Here is a 25,981-nt window from a genome sequence, read left to right as displayed (position 1 = left end):
GTTTCTTTTCCTTTTTTTTTTTTTTACATTTTCAGGTCTTTCAAATGGAAGCGCAATACAAATTACATTAGAATGGTTGTGTTATAAAGAATACAGTAATTGATGCATAACAAGTTACTAAAATCCATAAAATACAAAATAACGTTTAATTCCTCTTTAAAAATAAAAGCCACCTCTAATATCCCTCGCATTTTTAGAGTTTAGATTTTGACATATCCATGAAGCATTACACTATGGATTTGTATAATATAGCCAACCGTTAGAGCTATTTTACTGAGTGATATGTAGTGGTACTACTTCTAGGGTTGCTACTTGAACTACCCTAACTTAAGCCATCCTCATGATTATCCATTGTTGTAACTCTAACACATATTTAGTAAACGAAAATCCCTACATGTGATTCGTAGTTGAAGGAAGTCCATTTTATTTTAATAACATGTGTTTGAAACCAATTTTGTATTCTCCATAAGTAGAGACATGGTCATCATGAGTGCCAGTTGTACAAGAATTTATTTTAGAGCCATAGTATTTCATTAATAAATATGATTAGGTTTTAACGTGAAGGAAGAAAAATAAATAAATTGCTCAGTTGTCTTTTTAAAGCAAGCCCATTAAGCAATCTCTTCTGATATTTTCAGGATCAACTTCGGATAAAATGATATACCAACTAAGTTAAAGACTGTTAATAAGGATCACATAAATTATATAGACACTTCTGAAATGAGGATATTTGCTACTGAGAATTAAAAAGAAGCACTTAATGATGTGTGAATGAGCATACTGAACTGGGTTTACAAATAGAGTAACCCACTACCTAGATTTCATTATGAGTTGTTACATAGCTAATTCAGTCACAGCATTTTATCTTCATTGGTTGCTATAAATATGAATGGCAAGTGTGATAGAAGCACCGTTGGTGTGATTTGCTTGGAATCCCAGGAGAGATGGCTGAGTGGCAGCTAATGGAGTTAGTTCAGTACTATGGTATCAAGGCCTTGGACCAGGTTCTTTACTTCATTAAGCCTCATATTCGTCATCTCTAAAGACGGAACAATATATGACTTTAAAACAATGCATTTTCTTCAAAGAAGTGGAAATTATTCATCGCCTCAGAAGACTTTCATAATCCCACATTCTTAATATTTTTTTTCATAGTCCAATTTCACAACATATTAGTTATGTGAACAAGAAGGTACAATAGGGCTTCCCTGGTGGCGCAGTGGTTGAGAGTCCGCCTGCTGATGCAGGGGGCGCGGGTTCGTGCCCCGGTCCAGGAAGATCCCACGTGCCGCGGAGCGGCTGGGCCCGTGAGCCATGGCCGCTGAGCCTGTGCGTCCGGAGCCTGTGCTCCGCAACAGGAGAGGCCACAACAGTGAGAGGCCCGCGTACCGCACAGAAAAAAAAAGAAAAAAAAAAAAAAAGAAGGTACAATAATAGAGTGTAGAGGACCAAAAATAATAACCCTAAGAAGCAGTAAATGAAGCTGATGGTATCTCCACTGTGAATGTGTGTAGACTAATGTGTTTTCATGGCACCAATACAATTGATTAAAACTCTGTCAGTTATTTCATTTGGATTATAAAAAGGCTCTCACTTGATACAGTCTCCCCTCCCCTACCCCCCAGAATTACCCATGTGTTTAAATGACATATCCACAGCCATAGTCTCTGTGACAAACAGACACTGTGTAAATGATTCCAGTCGGAAGGCTGGAAGAGGTCTCAACGTGCAAGTAGCCATGCCCCTCTCCATCTTGAGCTGCTCTTCCTAGAGAGAAAGGGGGTGAGTTTTTCTTTCCTTCTTAGTTCACAGGTACATATTTTAGCAGCAGCATCAACTATGTTAATACAGGTAAGCTTTCACTGAATCCTTTTAAAGAAAACGGTTTTCCTAATCTAAATTCATAATGATAATAATTACAATAATAATTATTTTGGTAACTAACATTAATTGAGGACCAGGCACTGTGCTAAGTACTTGGCATACAATTCTGGTCTGACGCCCATGCTTTTTTTTTTTTTTGCGGTACGCGGTCCTCTCACTGTTGTGGCCTCTCCCGTTGCGGAGCACAGGCTCCGGATGCGTAGGCTCAGCGGCCATGGCTCATGGGCCCAGCCACTCTGCAGCATGTGGGATCTTCCCGGACCGGGGCACGAACCCGTGTCCCCTGCATCGGCAGGTGGACTCTCAACCACTGCGCCACCAGGGAAGCCCGCCCATGCTTTTTATGTGTACTAGGGACTGTCATTAATATACAATGTTTATATATATATAGGTTACAAAATTGATCAAATATCATTAGCATATAATGCGGATGTTGGTCTCAGTGCCAGTACAACAAAGTTCCTGTGTATGTATTTACAATGAAAGCTATACCTATGGGACCCCATACTTCTAAGTAGTAGTCATAGTTTGTTCACTGATATTTTCGTATGTACTATTTGTAAATGTCTCTGAATATTCTTGACACTTTAACCAGCTATCTACAGTTCCTTCCCTCGTGGGGTTTTATGTACTTTGACGAACTTCATTGAAAGGTAGTTTTGTTTGCAGCTTGGCCCAGTGAATAAAGCATCAGATAATATTCTGAAGGTCTTTGAGAGATGCAGGTGAAAGCTGCTTCCTAAATACAAAGCACTAATGTTGTATTCATGAAAATGGTTTTTCTTCACATCCTTTGCTCTAATGTTAAAATCCCGAGGTGTTATCATTTAGAAATAGAGTCTGTTATCTGAAGTAAAAGGGACTGAGAGCATAATAAAGCTAATCAATAGAGAGTGTTTGGTGTGGCTTGGCAGAAGAGGAAAGGATAGGATTCAACTGTTCTTATGTTGACTCATGATTTCAATAATAGCTTCTTAGAACTGTTGGGAAGAAAATAAGAAACGTGTGAAAATTGTAAAATATTTTTTAACTATAATGGAGAAGTTTTAAATAATCAAAAAGCTTAGAATCAGATAGATTTTTTTCTTAGGTTACTTACTAGCTAGTGCTTGAATTTTATAGATTTTCTTGGATTCAATAACTGATCATTCAGTTAATAATATTATTTAGTGGTTACTATGTGCCAGGTACTCTACTAAGTGTTTTATACACATGGCCTCATTTAATTTTCACAAAAACATTAAGAGATGTTTAGTACTATCCCTATTTTACAGATAAGGAAATACAGTCTCAAAAAGGTTTGATTGCTCAACATCAAACTGATAGTAAACGGCAGAGCTATGATTTAAACTCAGATTAATCTCATCTTAAAGTCTGTCATTTGGAAATGTCAGGATGTACTTACAAATTTAAACAAGTTATGTGCAGATTGAGTTCTCTAAGTAGATGAGTAGTAGAGAAAGTACTCTATACTTGTTTCACCTTATTGAAAATAAACAAATGAAACCAAGACACCCTCTCCTTTGTCTTCTGCTACTGAATGAAAGGTGTTCCATAACTAATTAGGTTTAATTCCCTCTCTGATTTGGCTCCTCTATCATTTCTTTTGCACATTATAAGCAGTAATAACATATTAGTAAGATATGAGCCCTACTTTTAAAAAAAGTATATTTCTTTTTTTTAAATTTATTTATTTATTTTTGGCTGCGTTGGGTCTTTGTTGCTGCACACGGGATTTCTCTAGTTGCGGCGAGTGGGAATTACTCTTCGTTGCAGTGTGTGGGCTTCTCATTGTGGTGGCTTCTCTTGTTGCGGAGCACGGGCTCTAGGCGTGCGGGCTTCAGTAGTTGTGGCTCACGGGCTCCATAGTTGTGGCTCGTGGACTCAGTAGTTGTGGCTTGCAGGCTCAGTAGTTGTGGCTCATAGGCTCTAGAGCGCAGACTTAGTAGTTGTGGCGCACGGGCTTAGTTGCTCCAGGGCATGTGAGGTCTTCCTGAACTAGGGCTTAAACCCGTGTCCCCTGCCTTGGCAGGCAGATCCTTAACCACTGTGCCACCAAGGAAGTCACCCCCCAAAAGTATATTTCAATAGTGGTTCACACTTGACCTTTTATTTCTATACCTTGACCTGCAACTGACTTTTTTTTTTTTTTTTTTGTGGTACGTGGGCCTCTCACTGTTGTGGCCTCTCCCGTTGCGGAGCACAGGCTCTGGGCGCGCAGTCTCAGCGGCCATGGCCCACCGGCCCAGCCGCTCCGTGGCATGTGGGATCCTCCCGCACCGGGGCACGAACCCATGTCCCCTGCATTGGCAGGCAGACTCTCAACCACTGCGCCACCAGGGAAGCCCGCAACTGACTTTTTGTGATTACTACTAGAAGGCCGTGTGGTATACTGTGGCCCAATTTGCCCATGTAAATCCCCTAAGTGGGAATAAATGGGAAACACCTAGAACTTGTATTGTGCAGAGAGATAAGGGGACATTTCCCTAGTGTGGCCATAGCAAGAACTTGAAGATCAGGGAGCTGGTTGGACATTTACCCTGCATGATATGACTGAGTCACAGAATTATGCTTTACATAAGCTGTTTCCAAATGCTAATGAATCTAGGAGTACAAAAGACAACAATCCTGTAATACTATGTTCTTTTCCCTGTTAGACATTTCACTCTGTGTAGGCTACCAACCACCAAATCAAGGCTTGTTTTCATGAAGTACAAGGGAGGCAAATGGAGCCGTGTACACATGCCTGTGTTCAAATTTTATTCAGTATCTTCTACAGTTGACAAAGCAAACGAGTCAATTCCAGGTTGTCATCACACCCCACCATGAACCCAGATCACACTGCAGTTTGGCCTGGTGCAGATCCCCCTTATTAATACACAGGAAGGAGCTTCTGTGCACTCATTCACTGATTTCAGGCACTACAAGAGGTCTCTTTGAGAACTGCTTCACATAAGCAATGTGTGTTTAAATCCTCTGTCCCTCTCAGCATCTCATCTATCATACATAAAATGTTTCCCCTGAGTACCGTTTGAAAAAGGTTATTTAAATGACCTTAACTAAGAATTAAGTTGCTTAAGATACTTTCTTAAAGGAAACACTGATCAATCACTACCTATGAAATATTTTCTTAATTTCTAGGATTACCATTTATATTTATTTGTTACTGCAGTCTCAGATATTCATAGTTTCCTCAACATATGTTCTCATTTTTCCTTCTGTTTGTGCAGGCTGACACTCTTCCTCTTGAGACAAGTTAATTTTTTAGTTTTCCTAAGGCATCTATACATTAAATCTCAGTGGGTGAGAGTTGAGAGGAACTTGTCTGAATTCACCAGTTGTTCATTCAAGTCTAACGTTATATTAATAGATTGCACTAATTTGCTTATTTTTGTTGGACCTTTCACTTGATCCTCTAGCAGACACATCTATACCAATATATCAGTATATTTCCTAATTGAGCCTCTTTCTCATGACTTTATTAGCCATCTTCCAGTTAATGAAGTCTCAAGTGCAATCTGTACATAATTTGAGGATACATGTGAAAAGACATCATTACAAAAGAATTTTTCAGATAACTTTTTTGTGTTCTGGGCAATGTTCATCCAGAATGTTGCATTTTGTTTGGGGAACCATAAAGACCTAGTTAAATTGGAGGGAGTCCAGGGAGATAAGCAGTAATGTAATTGAGGGAATGAATCAGAATTTGAAGGAAAAATAAAATGAGTTAAATATGCGTAGCTTAGCATAAACAAAGTTTATAAGGCAGGCTTACTAATAGGTCTTAATGTCGGCACCTCTCCAAAAATTAACTCTATTTAACGACTCACTAAAATAACATGTTGAAAAACAAGAAAATGGAAATTTGTAATAATGAGTGAATTAATCAATGAACATTTCAGAACACTTCAGGCAGAAAACTTCAGATACAGGCTGTGCCCACACAATGCCAAAACAGCTGGTAGGAATGTGAAAAATTCAGTCAAATAAGGTATTTGTCATCATCAAATACTCTCCCACTATAGTGGCTATAATTGGTTTTTTAAAAATAAATTTTAATTGAATTCAAACTTTAAAATTTTGAATTCATTCAAATTAATTAAATTTGCAAACAAAATTATAAAGCTGTATTGAATAAAATTATGAGCTAAGTGTGTGGGAGCTATAAAGATGATTCAGACCTGGGTCTTGATATATGACAAGTAGATGCAATGCTTGAATGCATGACAGAAATAAAACATACTCTCTCCTTCCTGCAGAACTATCGCTTCTCAACCATACCTTTTGGGAGATTCCCTCAGTAATCCAAAAGATATCCTGCAGAATGGTTGATGGAAACCACTAGTGTTTTATATCACAATTCTCCTTTTTTTTTGGCTCCAATATATTTGAATAACATGTACATGTATAAAACACTCCTGTGAAAATGCCAAGATTTTTTTTCCCAATTCACCCCTCCCCATTTTCTTTTTTGGGGGTGAGAATAACCAAACTTTCATCATCCCTATTGTATGCATAGACTCATTTTACAAGCATGTGATATGAAACTGGTTTATGGGATCAGAGTTGTACCCAATTACTAGCACTAACTCTAGCCCCACCCCTTTTTCTCCCATCCAGAAAAGCATATCCAAATGTAACTCAGAGTGTATTAGAGGTATCACCTTGAATTCACTTTCATCTACCATTTTTAAAATAAATTGTCTGTGAACTTTAGTCCTCTATTGTAGTAACAGGCGATTGCAAAGCATTGGTTTATTTAGATCCTGTAGCAGAGAACTGCTGAGTTAGTGCAATAGACCAAAACATGGGTGAAATTTGAGAATCATCCGGGTCTTGTAAATACTGCCGTAACAGTGCTGTCTCTTCCCATTGTCCCTGGTGGAAACTACGTATGTTTTCAGTCTCCAAGTATAGATGTTGGAACCCCTCTCCACCACTCCACTGGGCATCTGTGGGTCCCTGTTGTTCATGGGGGGAGGACCTACAGGGTATGGGGGAACTTTCTCATCAAATAGCCAGACAATGATTGTTAGATGGTGTTTAATGTAACATTATTAATGGTTAATAATAAGAACTTTTTCTTCAGTCTTTTTTTGAAAAGAAAAGCTTGAGGTGGAGGGGCTAAAACTTTCCCCAGCCTTTCCTAGTTCTCCATGCTTTCTTTTTATCCTCTAGGAATATTTTGTCTTTTGCTTTTTGTTTTTTATTACTCAATATAGTTTGCCCTCATTATTTAACATATGGTAGTTTGAAAAATATTTTTCTTAGAGCTTTAGACACAGGTCACAATGTTTTCTTAATTTGTGCTTCAAACATTCAGAATTCCATTTTCATAAATAACATTAGAATGATTTTCATCCATTGCATTTTGAACAAATATAGGGTGACCATTTTTAATAGTCTAATGAAAAATGAAGCTCTGAAAATGAAAACTTTGTAAAATTCCATAATATCTGTTATTAGCTAATTTATTAAATGATTCACTGTCAATTAATTCATAACCCTCCATTACCTACTTGCAAATAAATAATGAACTTGGGGACTGAAAATAATTGAAATACCTACATACGACTTTAGTTTGAGTATAAACTAAATATGAACTTTTAAGGATCATTGCTTTTTTATATTTTCTTTTTGATATACTTCACTGACTAATAATGGAAGCCACAGCATCATTGTCAGCATAAGATAAAACAGGGCAATTATCTATTTCATGTTTCATACATAATGAATAACAGAGTTTCCTTCAAGACCATAGTGGAAAAGGCTTTGGCTGACCACTAATTTTAATTGTTAATATCATATATTAATATTTAGAATTTGACATTTAAAATTCCAAATTGTGCCATGAAGTAGAGCTCTTTACCCTTCTGCTTAGAAAAATAAATAGGTAATAAATGTATTGGATTCATTTTTCTTTTCTTTTTTTTAACATTGCCAAATTACTCTAAAAACATAAGCAAAGATGTATTCTTCTTGTATTTTCACAACCAAGAAAATCAGATAGTTTAAACATTTACATTAGTAATTTAAGCAAAATAGCATTTAGCCACAGTCCTCTCTTTTTTTTTTTTGGTTGTAAAGTCCTAGTTTGTTTGTCTTAATCTATGTCAGAGAGTTGACTGAGTTAACAGACCAGGCATTTATTGGCAGGAATATTGACTATTATGCCTGAGATTGGCTAATTGCACTATGTAGAGCCAATACAGCATGCAGCACAGTTGGGTTCCCCCAAAAACAGAGACAAGGAGAAATGGATTGCGGGAGGGCTGCCTTGTGGATATTTAACTCTTTGTTATGCTTGTACAACACACTGGAAAACAGGAAAAGAGATTAATGAGACCTAGAGGATAGAAAGTTTAGGTTTTCTGGAGGTAGACTAGCACATCCTTTGAAGATAAGCATCAGCTTATGGAGAGACTGAAGTGCAAATATGTGTTTCAGCACAAACGTGTCAAAGGATAGTAGGTGCTTCACTGTTGACCTTTATTTCTAGTGGTTGTAACGAAGATCAACTTAACTGACAAAAATTAATAGAGCATACTCTCTTACTTGCTGGCTTAGTGAGAGGACCGTTCAAAGTCCTCAAAGGGATGGACTTTACAATCTCAAAGATAGTACAAAACACTGCAGGGCTCGGGAGCAGGCAGAGGGCAGTAATCCAGAACCCGATTGAAACCATGTAAACTGGATGACATTATAATTTATTATTGTTGGCTTTCCCCCCAGGGCTTCTGTGACTCTCCTGCAGTCATCTGCTTTCATTGCAAATTCTCTCTGTTTCTCTTTCCTTCTGCCCCTTTCTGTTGTTTTCTGTGTCTCACTCATTCACATGCCAATACATACACACAAATACCTATTAAGCATTAGCTATGTAATAGACTTTATTTCTGTTCTCAATCTAATGGTTTATTTAACTAATGAATCTGCTTCTATTAAGGGTTGTTAGCATATTAATATTAAGGCAGTATTATTTGAGCCAGAAGAGTAATAAGGTATACTTGTTCAATTTTCTTTGGAAAATCAATTTTCTTACCTTCATATTCTTTGAGCCTCTAATAATAAGGTTAAGAACAGAAATGTCCACAGCCAGATACACTTAAGACTAATTTGATGATCCCTGAACACTATCAAGTTAATGGATATTAGCCATAACATGCAAATGTATAGACTATGTCCTCACCGGTTGTGAAAGCTCCTTGTGACAAGTACTATAAAGTAGTAATATATTGATACATTTAGAATTAGTAGGAATAGTTAATATTACTAATAAACCTCTCTTCTTTCTTTTAAACCTGTTTTTTTTAATATCCCCTCTCCTTCCTGGGAGGGAGAACAGCTCAGAAAACCAACCCAAGGAACCAAAGGCTTACAATTGGCCTCAAGAGACTTGACATAAGTAGTTATGGCCATAACCCTTGGTGCCCTGATGTTCTTTGCTCAGGTAGATTACTAAGGTCTTCAGAAGTATTAATTAATTTTGCCTTATAAGAGTTCAGAGAGGTGGTTAAATACAGCCCCATAATCCTTTATCCAAAATCTTTGGGGTCCACTTGTTTCAGAATTTAGAATTTTTCAGACTTTATAAAAGCAATGGTATAAATATATACTGTCTGTTGTGCAACCCCTGGATTGGGATGTGGGCCAGCACCTCTTAATAAAATGCATCAGTATTTTTGTAGCTAAAGGTAGGAGAATTCACTAAATGAAATACATAAAGACTGTAAATATCCTCATATCAGTTCTGGTTAGGTTTTCCCACCAATGAGTTAGAAAAAAACCCCTCCATTTTCAGACATTTTTTCAATTCCAGAATTGCAGTCAAAGCATTGTGGAGCTATCCCTGCTTTGGCCAATGGGGTAATGAAACAAAGACTAAAGTGAGAAAGTACAGACATGTTCTCTGACCTTCTGTGACCTTTTCCTAGAACTATAGGAATATATGCGCCCCCTTTTGCAACGTATACTGTATAGTGACTTTAGGAAAAAACATATTTTGGGGGATATTGTCATAGTGTCACTATAGAAAAGAATGATCAATTAATTAATTAAGTACATGGAGTTTAAAAAACTAAGCCTGTGTCCACTTTGGTCAAATTGTTCAAGAAAAATTATCTATTTGACTTTACCATATTAATGACAATATTTTTTTTAACACCTACCGAAAGTTATTTTACCTATACAGTCAGTTCTGCTACAGTGCATGTTTTGAAAACATTAATTTGTTCCCATGCTATCGGTATATTTGAGAACAATTTGAACGTAAGAGAAATTGCATGTTTGCATATGTGCGATCCATCTGTTAAAAATACTAGGTGAGTGCAGGAAACTGCATACAGCAGATAGAGCCATGGAGGAATACACAAAATGCACACATGCTTACATCTGAAACATCCACCAGCTATCTTCGTTCACCACATGTATTAGAAGCCTTGCCCATCCACATCTGGTGTTAGAACTTTCTGTCTGATTCAGATAACCCTCCTTCCACCACTTCACAATAACTCACAGGTTACAACCCTTCTGACACCCACTTTCACAAGCACATTCAGATATTGTGCCCAAACCCCATTTTTCCCATAAGCCCCTTACCCATGCATGATTTTGTGATATGCAATGAATTTTCAAAATGCAAACATCACCTTATAGCTGAATTGACCATATGTGTTAATGAAATGAAAGGGGTAAAACACCCTGGCGGATACCTTGAGAAGTTCCCACACAGTGTTTCTGGGCAGATATATTCTAATTGCTGGTGAAAAGTTTCTCTAACACATGATCCAGAAGAAGGTTTATTTGCAGAAAAAGAGGGAAAAAAAAGTATATGCATGACAGCTTTCTTCTCCCACTTACCTTTTGACAACAAGGATAATGTTTTTTCTGAAGGCTTATACTTCAGTTAACAGCTCTGCCACACCTAAAATGCCTTGGATATAGAGTTTGGAGGACTCCTACCCCCCCCCCACCCCACCCCGAGAGAGTTTCTTTCCAAGTTATTTTAGGACCTTAAACCTGAAACTGGCTCCCACCCAAGTATATTATGTGAATTAGACCTTTCCATCTGAAAACTTAATTTACTTTCAGAAAGCTTTATAAGTATGTCTGGATACCCATATTTGCATAATCACTACTCCCCCCCTTCTCCCTTGCGTCTCTCTCTTGGGCACAGAAATGTATGGTTGCCAGATACGTTTGGAAGTGAGTGCATGTGACTCTTAACCCCTTGGAACTGGTGTTCTAGAGCTCCTGACACTGAACCCTAGTGTATTTTTTATTAGTATTTAATGTTGAGAAGTCCCATTTCATGGAGCCCAAGGATTAAATTACTTCATTTGGGAGGGAACCAGTGCATTCCCCACCTTTTTTCTTGAAAAAAAGAATGAAGCCGAGATGATTTGCATTTCATAAAGGCTTAAGGTCTGGATATATTCCACTCAGTCCAATATTCTGAATTTTAAAGACAGTATTAACAAGTAGGGAAACCTCTGCATATTTAAAATGTGGAAACAAAAATAGACAATAAAATAGATATAAATAAAAATATATATAATCAAAATATATGTTTTCAATACATATAATCAATATATATAATCATAATGACTATACAAAGCAATACTACCTGTGGAAGAAATGATATAATATGTTATAATAATAGAATGATTGTACTTTTCAATGAAGTAGAATTTTTATCATTTTTCATAGTTAGAAAGGAGTTGCAAAGATTTTGAGGAAATCCAACAAGCAGTAAATCCAAATGATAATAAGTGATCCTTTCTTTTGAACAATTGTACTGAACAGGGACTTTCTTTCTTTCGAACAACTGTACTGACAGAAACACCTACTCATTAGGCTAGTAGATGTCACACGTGTTGCTTGGAAGGTGTTCTGAACACAAGACCTAAAACTGATTCCTTTTCTTTCTAACTCTGGGCTCCCACCTTTTGCTTCCCTTCCTTGCATCATTAAGTTCATGTATTTAGGTGACAAATCTGTAGAGTGTGTCACTGCTGCTCTCTTCGCATCTTGGAGGGCATGATTTTAAGCACCCTCTTCAGGGTATCATCGTCCTTCCCCATGGCTCTGGGAGAGATGTCACTGAGACGTCCAAGGGGGAAACCTAGTGCTCTATGAGCTGTCTAGAAATCCAGTGGCTATATCAGAATGGAAGAGCCAAGGGAACCTTAAGGGTGGTTCTCTAGGTCCCACAGACCAGTGAAACACTTTGCTATCAATAAAAACTTTTAGGGAGGGGCTTCCCTGGTGGCGCAGCGGTTGAGAGTCCGCCTGCCGATGCAGGGCACACGGGTTCGTGCCCCGGTTCTGGAAGATCCCACATGCCGCGGAGCGGCTGGGCCCGTGAGCCATGGCCGCTGAGCCTGCGCGTGCGGAGCCTGTGCTCCGCAACGGGAGTAGGCCACAACAGTGAGAGGCCCGCGTACCGCAAGAAACAGAAACAGAAACAAAAACAAAAAAACTTTTAGGGATCTTACTCTGTACCCAGCACTGTGCTCAATCTTCCGTGGCATTCAAGAAAGGTAGAAGGTGATTTGCTCTAAGAAACATGTTGTCCCTTTGGGGAGATAGGACAAAAACATGGAATAGCAAGGGAATGTTGTAAAATTACAAACTCAGAGGCCAATTTTATGATAAAAATAGTAAGTGTTGAAGTCAGAGAAGAGAGTCATTTATTTATGCAAATTCATACAAGGCGAATGACTTTGAACAAATCACTTCACCTCTCTGAGCCTTGGGTTCCTCAGCTGTAAAATGGAGAGGGAATGAGGGAGGGCTGAACTAGGTGATTCCTATGGTCAGTTCCAGTCTCTCTCTTTTTTTTTTTTTCTCGACCGTGCTGCGCTGCTTGCAGGATCTTAGTTCTCTGACCAGGGACTGAACCCAGACTCCTAGCAGTGAAAGGGCGGAATCCTAACCACTGGACCACCAAGGAATTCTCCAGTCTTAAAATTTTATACTCCTGCTACCTTCAAAAGACAGTCACTGACATACTACGTCTGAGCACATTTTACATGAATTAAAGTTAATTATTAGGAAAAAGGATTATTATCTCCATTTAACACATGAGGGGGTAAAACTTCTAAATGGTAGAGGCAGAACTCAAACCCAGGCTTTTCGTACCTGCAAGTTCTGTGCCCTTTCCACTATACTGTGCTGCATGCCATTACACCAGTATGCATTCCTTTGGAACGGTCTAAGAGGGGAGCAGACATAGAAGCAAATAACTGCAGTGCACGTGGTGTGTCATAAGTGAAGAATCCAGAAAATGTGGAGGAATCTGTATCTCTGTATCTTAAGGAAGTAAAGAGAGCTTGTATTACAGGGATCTGCAAGACAGTGAACGGAGCATTGGCCAGAGTCAGGAGGTGTGGGTTCTGACCTTGGCCATGCCACTAACTTGCCAAGTGTCTGGACAAGCAATTCTCTGGGCATCAGTTTTCTCATCTACAAAATTAGAGTCTCCCCAGGTGTTTTGGGTTCCAGCATTCAATGCTTCTTTGAGCCCCAAGGATGGAAAGCATGCTTCTGGTTAAGGTTATGAGTATGAGCCCAGAGGTTTAAAAAAATTAACTAGGTGTTAAGTACTTGTGATGATATTTTTAGTGGATATGGGATTTGGGCTGGGCCTGGACTAATGGGGGTGATTTAGAAAATTCATGAAGCATTTTAGTTCCTTTTAAATATACAAGGGTAGCTGACTTTCTAAAGGAATTTTTTGTATAAAATGAATGATCACCACTCCTTATCTTTTGTACAGTTGCGTTCATCATATAGCAAGCTTATTTAAAGGGAGAGCCACCTGTACTAGAAAACACAGCCAAGAATTTGTCATGCTCTTGGGGCACTAGTATCGTTTTAAAATACGAAAATGATGCCTGTGTCTTCAAAATTCAAGTTTGAGGTGGAAGGGTTGAAAAGAGTGATTTTTTTTTTTTTTTCTATGATCAGCCACTGCAAAGTGAGTCTCGGCACAAACCAGCTGAGCCCTTTGCTGGGCATCGAAAGTCTGTGGCATTTTTCTGCTTTTCAACTCTCAGTCATTTGGGAGGTGGGACAAAGCCATGCTGTCTACAAAGTTCATCTGGAATATGCTGGTGTTACAAGAAATCACTTGACATCTGCTATGTTTCTCCCGTGAAAGAGAGGTGGTTATCAACTACAGTAGTGATTTCTTTTCAAAGAGGTTTAATTATATTTCTCATGGGCCAAATTCTAACTTACTGTGTGTACGTGTGCCTGCCAGGAAAACGGAGGAAAAATACCAAACAATAACAACAACAGAAGTCTGAGGACCGCTGTCCCAGGCTGCCCCCTCTGCGAACAGGCAGAAAGAACAGTCTATCTGCTGCCTAAGCTGCAGCTAATATGGTAGAGCTTCTAGAAGGGTGTGGCAAAGGTGGGTGGAGTGTGGACTGTGCTTTGCATGGCCATGGAAATATGTGTAACAACCTGAACAAACTCCTTCTAGCCTCCCTTTTATAAGTAGCACTCTGAGTTGGGGGGCTGGCGGAGAGATTAGTCTCACACAGGTCAGTTACACCCTTGTGAGCTGTTTTTCCGAAGTATGGATTTGCTCCCATGTAGGCAGGCTAGCATCCTTTCCTGAGGAAAGCTAGAAGGTGGCCGTATACTTTTATTTGAAGTGTGGAATGATCTTCCTTGCAACAAATTTGTCCCTTTCACTGGTGTTTTCTGAAGTGAGACTTTTGCAACCGATGGAAATCGGCTCACTTCTGTTCTGTAATTCAGTGTCTTGTTGATGATTTATTTGTTCAGTAGCAGAAATGATGACAAATTGTGTGAGGCGGCCTCATTTACTTTTGAGCTGCTGTAGCCCTGAAGAATTTACATGTAAATGCGACCGTGAATGTTTTACATTTCATAAGCGTGCTGCACGTGTTTTTGTAAGTTAAGTGACATTTTTACAAGTAGACTGAACTTCAGACTCTCCCCCCACCCCACAGGTTATATTATTCTGAAATCCTGATAAGTCTGCCGTGCTGTTTTCTTGCCTGCCAAGTGAGAGAGTCTGTGTCTATTTTGTGTTTTTCTCCTTCTCTCCTCTTTAGACATGCAGAGCAGCTCACACAACCAGTTCACCTTCAGACCCCTCCCGCCGCCGCCGCCGCCTCCGCACGCCTGCACCTGCGCCAGGAAGCCGCCCCCTGCCGCTGACTCTCTCCAGAGGAGATCAATGACTACCCGCAGCCAGCCCAGCCCAGCCGCTCCAGCTCCCCCAACCAGTACACAGGATTCAGTTCATCTGCATAACAGCTGGGTCTTGAATAGCAACATTCCGTTGGAGACCAGGTACTTGAGCTATTATCGATCCCACTGAACTTAAATATTGGCACAGGATGATTTCCACTGAGTACAGAAACGCATAGACATCTGCAGAGACGCACAAAGACTCACACAGATACACACCCAGATGCCTGGGCAAAAAGGCAGACCCCTCCACAGGCACACAATCTAGATCCAGGCACAGCCACAGACCAAAGCAGACGCCCGTGTAAAGAGGAAACCACAGAGGCATCAACACCCCTATGGTGGACACCCACAAAAAACATAGGAAACCAAGCAATTACCCAAACTGTCATTGTATCCTCGAAGGAAAAGACATTTGTCCCTTGTTTTCAGAAGCTGCGATATTACAGGAAAACCCAGACACTATTGGAGGAACAGCGATAGTTTACATTTTATTTATTTTAAGATTCTTTGACAAAGTAAGGTGCCTTCAAACATTTTAAAAAACGATTTGCTCCATCGGAAGTCCATGTGTAATTTCAAAAACTTGATTCTGCCTTTAGGATGAAGTTTGATCTTTTGAGCAAAACGTTTGCCTCTGTTTTTCTGTTGCTTCATATATTAGGTTTCCAGATTCCTCCTCAATTCTTTGTCAGGTGATTAAAGTTCTACTCCTCCACAGTTCTATGTGCCTTGATCATAATAGACTTTAGCACTAGATGCGATTAATTGAGAAATTATTCATCATTTCTAGTTACTCTCTCAAGTCAAAAATTACAACTTTCTATTAAAGTAGAAAAACATTAACTAATAAAACATAGTATTCTGTTATCTTGTTAAACTGAAGGACTTCCCCTTGTCTTCCATATGTCGTCTTTAGATCTACCACCAAAGGTTTTTCTAAATACATTTGTGTGTAAACACTGTGGGTATAATACATCACTTCATAAGCAATGTCTGGTGTCAACTCTGATCAACTTCTATCCCAATAATCTGAGAATTGGAATGGAAAGGGGAAGACTAATAAACTCACATTATAAGACTATTTTTCTTTAGCAGCATATTAACTTAAATGCCAACCATAGCATCAGAAATATGTCACCACCAACAAACTGATGGCACTATGGCCCAAATCCAGGAAACTCTATATCATCCCTCACTAACTAGATTAAATAGCTTCATAAACTGATATTTCTAATCTTTCCCAAGAGGTAAAATAGCGGTCAGCACCTACGGTGAAGATAACTGAATTATCACTGTGCTAGTGATAAGGTTTGTGTATCGTTCCTTTTTTTTTGATTTTTAAATTGAAAGGCAGGGAAGTGAATGAAGTGAGAGAAGCAGAGAGCAGTGTATATCTTCAAGGAGTTTTCACTAACAGTGCTGATTTACTCACTCTTCTTTTAATTCCTTTGCAGGGCCTAGTGATAGCTAAGAAAGCAGTGGGCCAATCTGGTTAACTAGCAGTCTTGATAAGCAAACACACTTCTTTCATCTGAGAAGCCAAATAACAAGAAATCTGGAAGGAGGGTGGGGAATGGGCTCAGGCAAATGGGAAGAGAAAACTATTCTTATTTGAAATGTACATCTAGGCATGTTTGTACAAACTGCACCCACGGACCTTCTGTATCTATGCAAGGAATGTATTAATTGGTCTCAGTTTCATAAGACGCAGAGAAGAACATAAGTTTTCATGTGAGACTGAGCAGAGAGAGAGTACCTTTTTAGTACATTTGAAAATATATTCAACGTCACAAAGTTGAATTTTAAAAAACCTAGAAACCCTATCAGCTTGATCAGCAAGGATTTTCCAAATATATCCTTTACAGTGTTCATTTCACGTGTAGTCAATAGAAGGTAACTCTGTGAGTACCCTGGCACTTAATTATGAGCTGTGTGACATACCGCTCTGAGCCTCAGCTCCCTCATCTGTAAACATGAATATAAAATTGCCTGTCTCGGGACTTCCCTGGCAGTCCAGTGGTTAAGACTCCGCGCTCCCAATGCAGGGGGCACGGGTTCGATCCCTGGTTGGGAAACTAAGATCCCGCCTGCTGCACAGCGTGGCCAAAAAATAAATAAATAAAACAATGGATATGTAAGCCAGCTATACTTCGACTTAAAAATAAATAAATAAATAAAAATGCCTGTCTCAACAGATTGTTAAGAAGATCAAGCTAGTGTAACAGAATGTGCCTCATACATCATAAAGCATTATAGAATTTAAAGGTAATCTTGCTCTGCCTACTAAGTGGTTACCTGCTTCTGCCTAGATATCTCCAAAATAAGGAATGGACTCATTCCTAAGGCATTCCATTTCATCTCAGACAACTACCGGAAGAGTCTTATTGAACCAAAATCTCCCACCTCTTAACTCTACCCATTCCTCCCAGGTCTAGTTCTAGGGTCTCACAAAATAAATAAAAACCCTCTCACACCTGACAGCCCTTCACTGTTGCTGATACTTCTCTACTAAATGTTTCCTCAGTTCCTTCACTTGCTCTTCACATTAACTGGTTTCAAATCCTCCATCCTCCATCCTCCATTGATTGAGAATCAATCCTCAATCCTCCATCTAAGGTCTCTTCCCTTAGAACATACTTCAGTCTGTCCAGACTGCTCTTGAAGTGTCACAGCCAAGGTTGAATGCAGGTATAGGTTATTAGGCTCTTTGGTTGAAAGGAGCAGAGGTCATTCAAATTGCCTCAAATAATTGAGAACATCTTTTTAAGACTGTTATCTCTCCCTGGGAACCCAGGAAATACTGGTCAACCCACAAGGAAGGATAAGGCCTATAGATCTCTGGCACCAATAAGACTCAGCAGTTCTCTGCAGTTTTGCCACTCTCTGTCTTTTTCTTTGCCCAATAGCTTATTGTCAGCTTAATATTTCTTTTGTCTACCACATAGTTTCTACCTTCTCATAGCAATGTCAGGTTTTCATTGCACTACGTGACTCCAAGTATACTTCCCAGCACCTCTTACTTTATCCCTTCACTGCCTGCTCCATTGCTACCTGCCTAATTCTCCTGCTAGTTCTAGGTTTAAAAACCTAAGAGAGGGGCTTCCCTGGTGGCGCAGTGGTTGGGAGTCCGCCTGCCCCATGCAGGGGGCGCGGGTTCGTGCCCCGGTCCGGGAAGATCCCACATACCGTGGAGCGGCTGGGCCCGTGAGCCATGGCCGCTGAGCCTGCGCGTCCGGAGCCTGTGCTCCGCAACAGGAGAGGCCGCGGCGGTGAGAGGCCCGCGTACCGCAAAAAAAAAAAAAAAAACCTTAAGAGAGTGAATTTGATTAGCCCAGTTCATCCCTTCTGTACCAGGCAGTGTTTAAGTTTCTTGGCAAGCCCTGTCAGTTGTTCTCTCAGTCAGTTGAGACTAAGGGGAGAGAAAGATCATGTGATTTAAAAAGCAACAGTATGGACACCTATGGCTGCCCCTGAGCAAGAGCTGGGAGCAGATCTGATGTACCTTAGATGGAAGTCTCAGCAGACAATCAACTTGACTGACTCATTCAGGAATTTGTGCTATGACCAACAATCAGATGTCTCCCCTGTTCTAACTAAAAGTTTCTCTTAATGCCGTCTACTCCAATATCAGCATTTTTGGTGAACACATAATACTACTGATACATACCGAAAACATTAAGTAACTAAACTCTTAAAACTTTTAAACGAGTTCTGAGGCTAAGCGACATTTTAGTTATTCTATAATTATAGAGTTGGTGGGTATTTTAATTGTGTGTTTGGAATTGGGAAGATGTAGGTGTAAATAGATTTAGAGGTTTGATTTGGCCTAATTTGATTTCATCTTGTTAACCTGTGGATATGTAGCTGAATTCTAATTCTGCCATCCAAAGTATTGGTTTGGCCAGAAAGTTTGTTCGGGTTTTTCCATAAGATGTTGCAAACCCGAACAAACTTTTTGGCCATCCCAATATTTGCATTCTATTGCTCTCATAACTGTATCATCTGTAAGTTTGTTAGGTATGTTTTCCTCATTTTTATGTAAGTCATTAATAAAAGTTATATAGGATAATATTAAGGTCAGAGCTTGGTGGCATGCCACTGGAAACCTCCCAGCAGGTTGACATTTATCCATCAGGCAGCATTCTTTTACTAGCATACAACCCACATTTCTCCATCTTGTTCACAGGCATATCATGAGAGACCTTGTCAAATGCCTTGCTGATATCCAGATAGAGTACCTACATTTTTACTGATCTGCCAATCCAATAATGATATCAAAAATAGAAATGAAATGGGATTTGTCTAACATGACTTGTTCTTAGAGAATTTATGCTGCCTTCTGACGGTTACTACTTTTTTCTTAAACGTTAACAAATCATCCTTTTAATAACCTGTTTTAGGAGTTTGCACTCAATCAACATGATGTCCCTTGCCTAATCTAAGGACGCCATGTGCTTTCTGTCCCTTTTCAAAACCAAAGCCAATACTAAGGTCTCCAGTCTTCTGACATATGTCACCCATACCACAGCCCCAAAACTTTAGCAACTATGACTGGGCCATCCAATCCACAAGACCTCTCACCACTCTGCAATGTAATTTTAATTCATTTAGAACAGTTGAGTGCCTTCTTAGGGACACCTTGCCTATCTTAGGCTTCAATTTATGGTTATGATATTGACTACCCTTTTAAGTCTAGAATCATTCTTTTTCACAAAAAAGATACAGTCATTCGATATTATTCCATGAGGTGCATGTCTATCCTATCCTTGCTCTTCTTGCTCTAAACGTATTTTTTAAAAACTGTTCTGTCGGGCTTCCCTGGTGGCGCAGTGGTTGAGAGTCTGCCTGCCGATGCAGGGGACACGGGTTCATGCCCCGGTCCGGGAAGATCCCACGTGCCGCAGAGCGGCTGGGCCCGTGAGCCATGGCCGCTGAGCCTGCGCATCCGGAGCCTGTGCTCCGCAACGGGAGAGGCCTCGGCGATGAGAGGCCCGCGTACCACAAAAAAAAAAAAAAAAAAAAAAAACTGTTCCGTCATCTTTAGCAGGTATTTTTCAACCTTTAGGGTCATTCTGGATATGAATCTTCTTGGCATTTTTTTTCACCACGCCCTCTTCTATTTATTTATCCTTGATTTTCATCCCTTTATTTCAGTACATGTTCTTTAGAAATCAAAACTGGATGGAGAGCACCCAGTGCAGGCACACTGGTTTCAATAGTCAGCAAAGCTCCCCAACTGACTCTTAATTCATCTCCCTTTTTTAGAGTGTCTCTGGGCGTGGAATCATACCTACTTCACTTTAGAGAACTGCTTTCCTAAAGTCTAGGATTTTGCTTCATAAAGTACTTATGAACTCTCAGCTAAAATGGTTGCTTTCTCTGAAGGTTTCTATTGCCTTCGACTCACCAGTTTCTCTTTTTTAGTCAGTGAGAGAAACAAATATCCTTATCATTTTCTCTACCTTCTGGGAGGTGGAGTTGTCAACGGTGGAGATTGAAAACTTGTCAGATGTTGGCCTTTAGTTAAAGGATACGTCTAGTGGATGTCTATGGAGCTGAAACCACTCATGTTTACTACACTTACTCTTAGAACACTTTTGGAGCAGCTGTGTTGGAGCATCTCTTTCCTCCATCTGGCCAAGTGGCTTATTGTAGACTCCCTGATCTCTTCACCAAAATGAATCCTGCTTAAAGGTTTTGCTGTGATATTCAATACTAGGGAGAACTTGGATCTGATATTAACATCACCACTTCAACTCACAACGACAAATCAGAATTGTGTGGAGGAGTCAGCCCAGAATATTGGGTAGCAACTATCTTCATTGATTTTTAGCATATTCGACAGATGGCTGTAGCTTGTTATGAGGCTAACTGCCCTTGGTGGCTTTAGGCCAATGTGACAGTTAACGGGAGCCAATGGGTTATTTTTACAAAAGAAGAGCCAGGGCCATTGGCGGAGGAGGTGTTGACAAGGAATGGAAAGAGAAATGAAATCTACATGACCAATGCTTGTTACCAGACTTATAGAGCTAGTGTCTATCTTGGGGAAATAAAAATCATTTGGAAGAAATATTCATTAGTGGTGATGGCAGTGATTTAAATATCTGTGGGATAATACTCTTTAAATAGTAACCCATAAATGTAAGGTCTCTAGTGGTAGTTATCTTTATTTTATAGTACTACTAAAATCTACCTAACATTTATAAGTAGGTTTTCTTTTTTCCCTTAGGGTGTTTGCTGTGGAAAAATAGATTCAGTGATCATTTTTTTCCAAGCTCAGAATATACATATTCAGTGCTTAGATCCAACAATATCGCATGCTTGAATCCTTTAACAGCACTGGGGTTAGCAAAATCTATCTTCAGCCACAGATTTAAAGATTCTTTTTAAGATAAGAAAAGACTTCGTAGGACTAATCTATGACCTATAAATCCTGTTTACTACAGATGAACAGGAATCAACCAAGCTTTTCAGCCTACACCAAATGATGGATGTGGGATATGTTAAATTTACATGAAGGAGAACTCTGTAGCCTTTAAAATATATTTTACATATTGAGAATAAAAATATATCTATAGTAGTCTATTGCTCTTGGACTGTGAAGAGCAATATTTTAGAGATTATCATGATACAGTCTCTAGTCACTTTGGTAGTGATATTATTTTTTTAAATGCTTTTGAATTGACTATAGTTTCAATTGAAAATTAAAACCATAGGCAAACATAATGTGTTTCATTTTATAAAGAAAAGGAATTTAACTATAGGTGAGGTGAGGTGAAATCTGGTTTTAATATGGAGAATATTTATTTAGCAATCTAAATGTGAATCTAAACAGATATTTTTAAGGAATTATAAAAAAATGAGTTGATCGGTGAAATATATAAGTATAGCAAACAAAAAATACATTTTAGAGGAATCTCTGTACTAACCTTTTTGCCCTCCCTCATCATATATACTTCCCTATCCTGGGTTGTATGTTTAAACAAAAATATCCGGTTTTGATCCAGAGACAAACTAGTTCTTCATTGACTACAAAGTTATTTATCCAGTTAATCATAATAAATATTTTCATTGCCATGTCGAGTTAATAGATACTTGTCTGTTATATTTTAGTAAAAGTATAAAATATATTTGAAGTAGCAAAAAATGATTTTCCTGTCAATTTTTCTCCTTATTTTCTACAGAGGGGTGCGTGTGTGTGTGTGTGTCAAAGACATTCTACGAAACATCTCCCTTTGGGAAAATCCAGCTGTTTTTTTATTAATTCCACAAAGCAAAAAATGTTTGTAGCTTTAAAAGCAAAAGACAAGATCAGGTTAAGTCCTGAGGTCTTTGAAATGTCTCTGCAAGAATTGTGAAAGTGTGGTACTGAGTATTCCATTTAAAGAACAGGAAAGCTCAAAAACAATTGCCCCCTTTGGCGAACAAATAAGCAAATAAACAGTAACATCTGCTTCACCATTCTGTTAATTTTTTTGGTGTGATATCTGAAGGTATCAGAATTTGTACAATGTGAATATTTTTAATGAAAAACGGTTCATTATAAACACTATGAGGAATTAATTCTAGCATGGATGAGTTTTAACAAACTTTGACCAATACTTACTGAGTGCCCACCATGTACCATCCACTGTTCTAGTTGCTGGGGCTACATCAGAGAACAAAATAGACAAAATCTGTCTTTATGGAGTTTACATTCTAGTGGGGGAGACAGTTTTTACCCTAAAATGTTGATTATATTGAGACTAATAATACTGTAGGAATTGTGGCCTGGCTAGATGTAATATGGGAGACAGGGGAGAGGGGACAAAGATACCTCTTAGAAGTCTTCTTTTACCTGCCTTCACTTCCCCATGGCAACTTTCATAGAATTGCCCCTTATCTATGGTCTCATAGCACCCTGTTCATGTGTCTGTGAAGACCTTATTCCATTGTATATTTGCACTCGAAATATTTCAGTTACTTGTCTTTATTCCCTGTTGCAACGTGAGTGAAGGACTATGCCCTTTTTTTACTTTGACTCCTTAGTTCTTGGCTTATATAGTTCAACAAAATTTTTATAGGGTATATGGATAGACTGATAGAGTAACTGAGCAAGGAACTACAGATGGAGTAGATTTCTGAAATCAGAAACAGTAGTTTGTAGAAGCAGTGAGTTTTATTTTGTAAACATGTATGTGGGACATCCAGTTTGAAATGTCCAGTATCTAATAAATAGCTGCAAATATGGATCTGTGTCCCAGGAAAGGAAGGAAAATGGAAAACGTTTTTCTACTACCACTTACCGAATGCTTTCTGTGTGCCAAATATTGTGCCAAGCCATTATCACATTTATTCCAACTTATGGTTTTTAAAACTGAGGTTTATAGAAGTTGAAAAATGTACCACAAGGTCACCAGTTAGTATGTAATGAAGCCAGCTCATGATAGATGTGGATAATTAAGAATTTCATAGGTAGACATAATAACTGAATTTCCGTGAATGATGGAGGAAATACTGAAAAGCCTATAGGAGAGTTTAGTGTAAGAAGAGGACAGTAAACCAAACTGTGGAAACCCTTTTTGGGAGTCCATGAAGGAGAGAAAGCCAGTACAGGTGACTGAGGAGTAATCATAGAATAGAACAAAACCAGGGAGAAGAAAATTTCAAGGAGATAGTGATCATGATTTCCAAATGTCTCAGAGGAATTAAATAGGATGTGGATGAGAAAACATCATTGATTCTGTCCATTACGGGCTTCTTGATTTTTAAGCAGCTAATTTCAGTACAGTGGTAAAATTGAAGCAAGACTGCAATGGGTTTGAAGAATTGGTAAGAGGGGAGAAAATGGAAATAGAAGGTAGAGTACTGTTTTGAAATGGAACAGTAGATTGAGAAGAAGCTGAATCTGGGTAAAACGTCCTTATAAATTGGAAGGAGGAAAAAGAAAAGGGGAGAACTACATTTAATAAGGAGGTACACAGTAGTCACCAGGATGGTGATGTGATTGACAGAAGGAAACCTACAGACCAAGTTAGAGATCAAGTTTCCTTAATGGTAAAGAATATGGAAACTTGCAGAGATGATCACATAATGATGAGGAAAACTGCATGATCCCACAGTGGTACAGGCATCCTGGGTTGCCAAGTCTCAACAAGGGCATACAACTGATAATGACACTGCCTTTGGGGAATAATGCATCCCTTAGGTGCAAAAAGTTTGTCTTTGCTAATCTCATACTAGAGGGAGGTATTATACCCTGCTTATTTAAAGCTGACTTTCAAATATACGTCACATTTCCAAGGGCAAGCAGCTATTATTGGCCAACCCAAGATTATAATTCAGACTTCTGGTCTCCACCTGGCACATACAAAACTCTAGGCAGTCCCCTGTTGTTGATGAAGGTACTCAATAGTGACGTATGCCCAGGGCCTCATTGATAACATAAATGCTAACTTATGACTATTTCCGATTGAACTATCAAAATATCAAGTATGATATAAAAATAATATCAAGATATCATTGATTCTTTTCCTTTGTGGCATTATATTAGTCTCCTAAGTAAATTGATTTTCTTTTCAAATAAAATATTTGCAATCTGCTATTTCCCCCACCGTTCAACCTTTCAACTAAAATAATTGGTTGGTTTTGGTCTATGACAGTCAGATCTTTCAAATCTGTCACTTACCATACTGAATAGTATCATTAACTTAGTTTTATAACACCATGGCTGGTTGCTTTTTAGTAGATACGCTTGTAGCTAAATACTTTTCCTTATTTGTAATACTCAAAAGACTCAGATTTTAGATAATATATCGTATATATGTGCATGTGTGTGTGCACACACATGTAGGCATATGTGTATATATAAATATGTATGTATAATTATCTACTGTCCAAAGTCCTTTCACTCGTTATCTCATTTTAAACTCTTAACAACCCTGGGAGGTAGACATAATAGAAATCATGCCCAGTTTAAAGATAAAGAAACTGGGTCTTGGGAAGTTTTACTCACTTCTCCCCGTGGCAGTTTTTTACAAGATTTGGAGCTACAGTGCAAGTCTCCATGCAACCAATCCAATATTCTTTGTACTATAACTATTTGCCTCTGGAATATAAAGAACCCCAAGTCATCCCTTTTTGTCTTTTGGTGAATATTTATAGTTCAGTTAAGTTTCCCTGCCTGGAGACATAATCTAGGTTTTATTCTATTTATATTAAAATCTTGATGAGCCTAAATGCCCAGAAAACTGGGGGTTCTGGTTAATTGGATTTGGTGGTTAGCTTAAAGTTAAATAGAACTTTTGAAAAATTACCATTCTTGTTGAAAATCATTCTTAAATGTGAATCTACTTTCCATTTTAATCCAAATGATCATAATTTAAACTTTTATAATTGAAAATCTCACTGTAAGTGAGGGTTGTCATTTTGAACATGATTTTTTATTGTACAGCACTCTAGATGTAAAAGATATTGTAGATAGGACAAAATGTCTAGCAGTCCCGGGATATCCTTTGTAAATTTTGGATGGCCTCTTGTGAGTAGTTGAAAAAGCACTGAATTTAGAGTTAGAAATCATGAGTCCAAGTCCAATTCTGCCACTGAATAGTTGTGTGACCTTGATAATGTCTCTTTCTTTTTTTAAAATTTATTTATTTAATTTATTTATTTTTGGCTGCGTTGGGTCTTCATTGCTGCGTGGGCTTTCTCTAGCTGTGGTGAGCGGGGGCTACTCTTCATTGTGGTGTGTGGGCTTCTCATTGCGGTAGCTTCTCTTGTTGTGGAGCACGGGCTCTAGGGCATGGGCTCAGTAGTTGCAGCATGCAGGCTCCATAGTTGTGGCTCGCGGGCTCAGTAGTTGTGGCTCGCAGGCTCTAGAGCGCAGGCT

At 38.8% G+C, this 25,981-nt stretch overlaps 1 protein-coding gene across 4 annotated transcripts in view; it reads left to right on the top strand.

Annotated features, from left to right (window-relative positions):
• The window catches only part of TENM1 (teneurin transmembrane protein 1), a 572,765-nt gene that overhangs the window by 201,552 nt on the left and 345,232 nt on the right, over positions 1-25,981 (top strand). For all 4 annotated transcript variants that reach the window (XM_065900559.1, XM_065900557.1, XM_065900558.1 and 1 more), the window contains one exon: positions 14,973-15,213. In XM_065900559.1, coding sequence (XP_065756631.1) covers positions 14,973-15,213 — 241 coding nt within the window. The remainder of the gene's footprint in view (positions 1-14,972; positions 15,214-25,981) is intronic.

This window comes from Phocoena phocoena, chromosome X, assembly GCF_963924675.1.
Source record: "Phocoena phocoena chromosome X, mPhoPho1.1, whole genome shotgun sequence".
Classification (NCBI taxonomy): Eukaryota; Metazoa; Chordata; class Mammalia; order Artiodactyla; family Phocoenidae; genus Phocoena; species Phocoena phocoena.
Note: the sequence above shows the minus strand (reverse complement) of the source record. Positions and strands in the feature narration are given on the sequence as shown.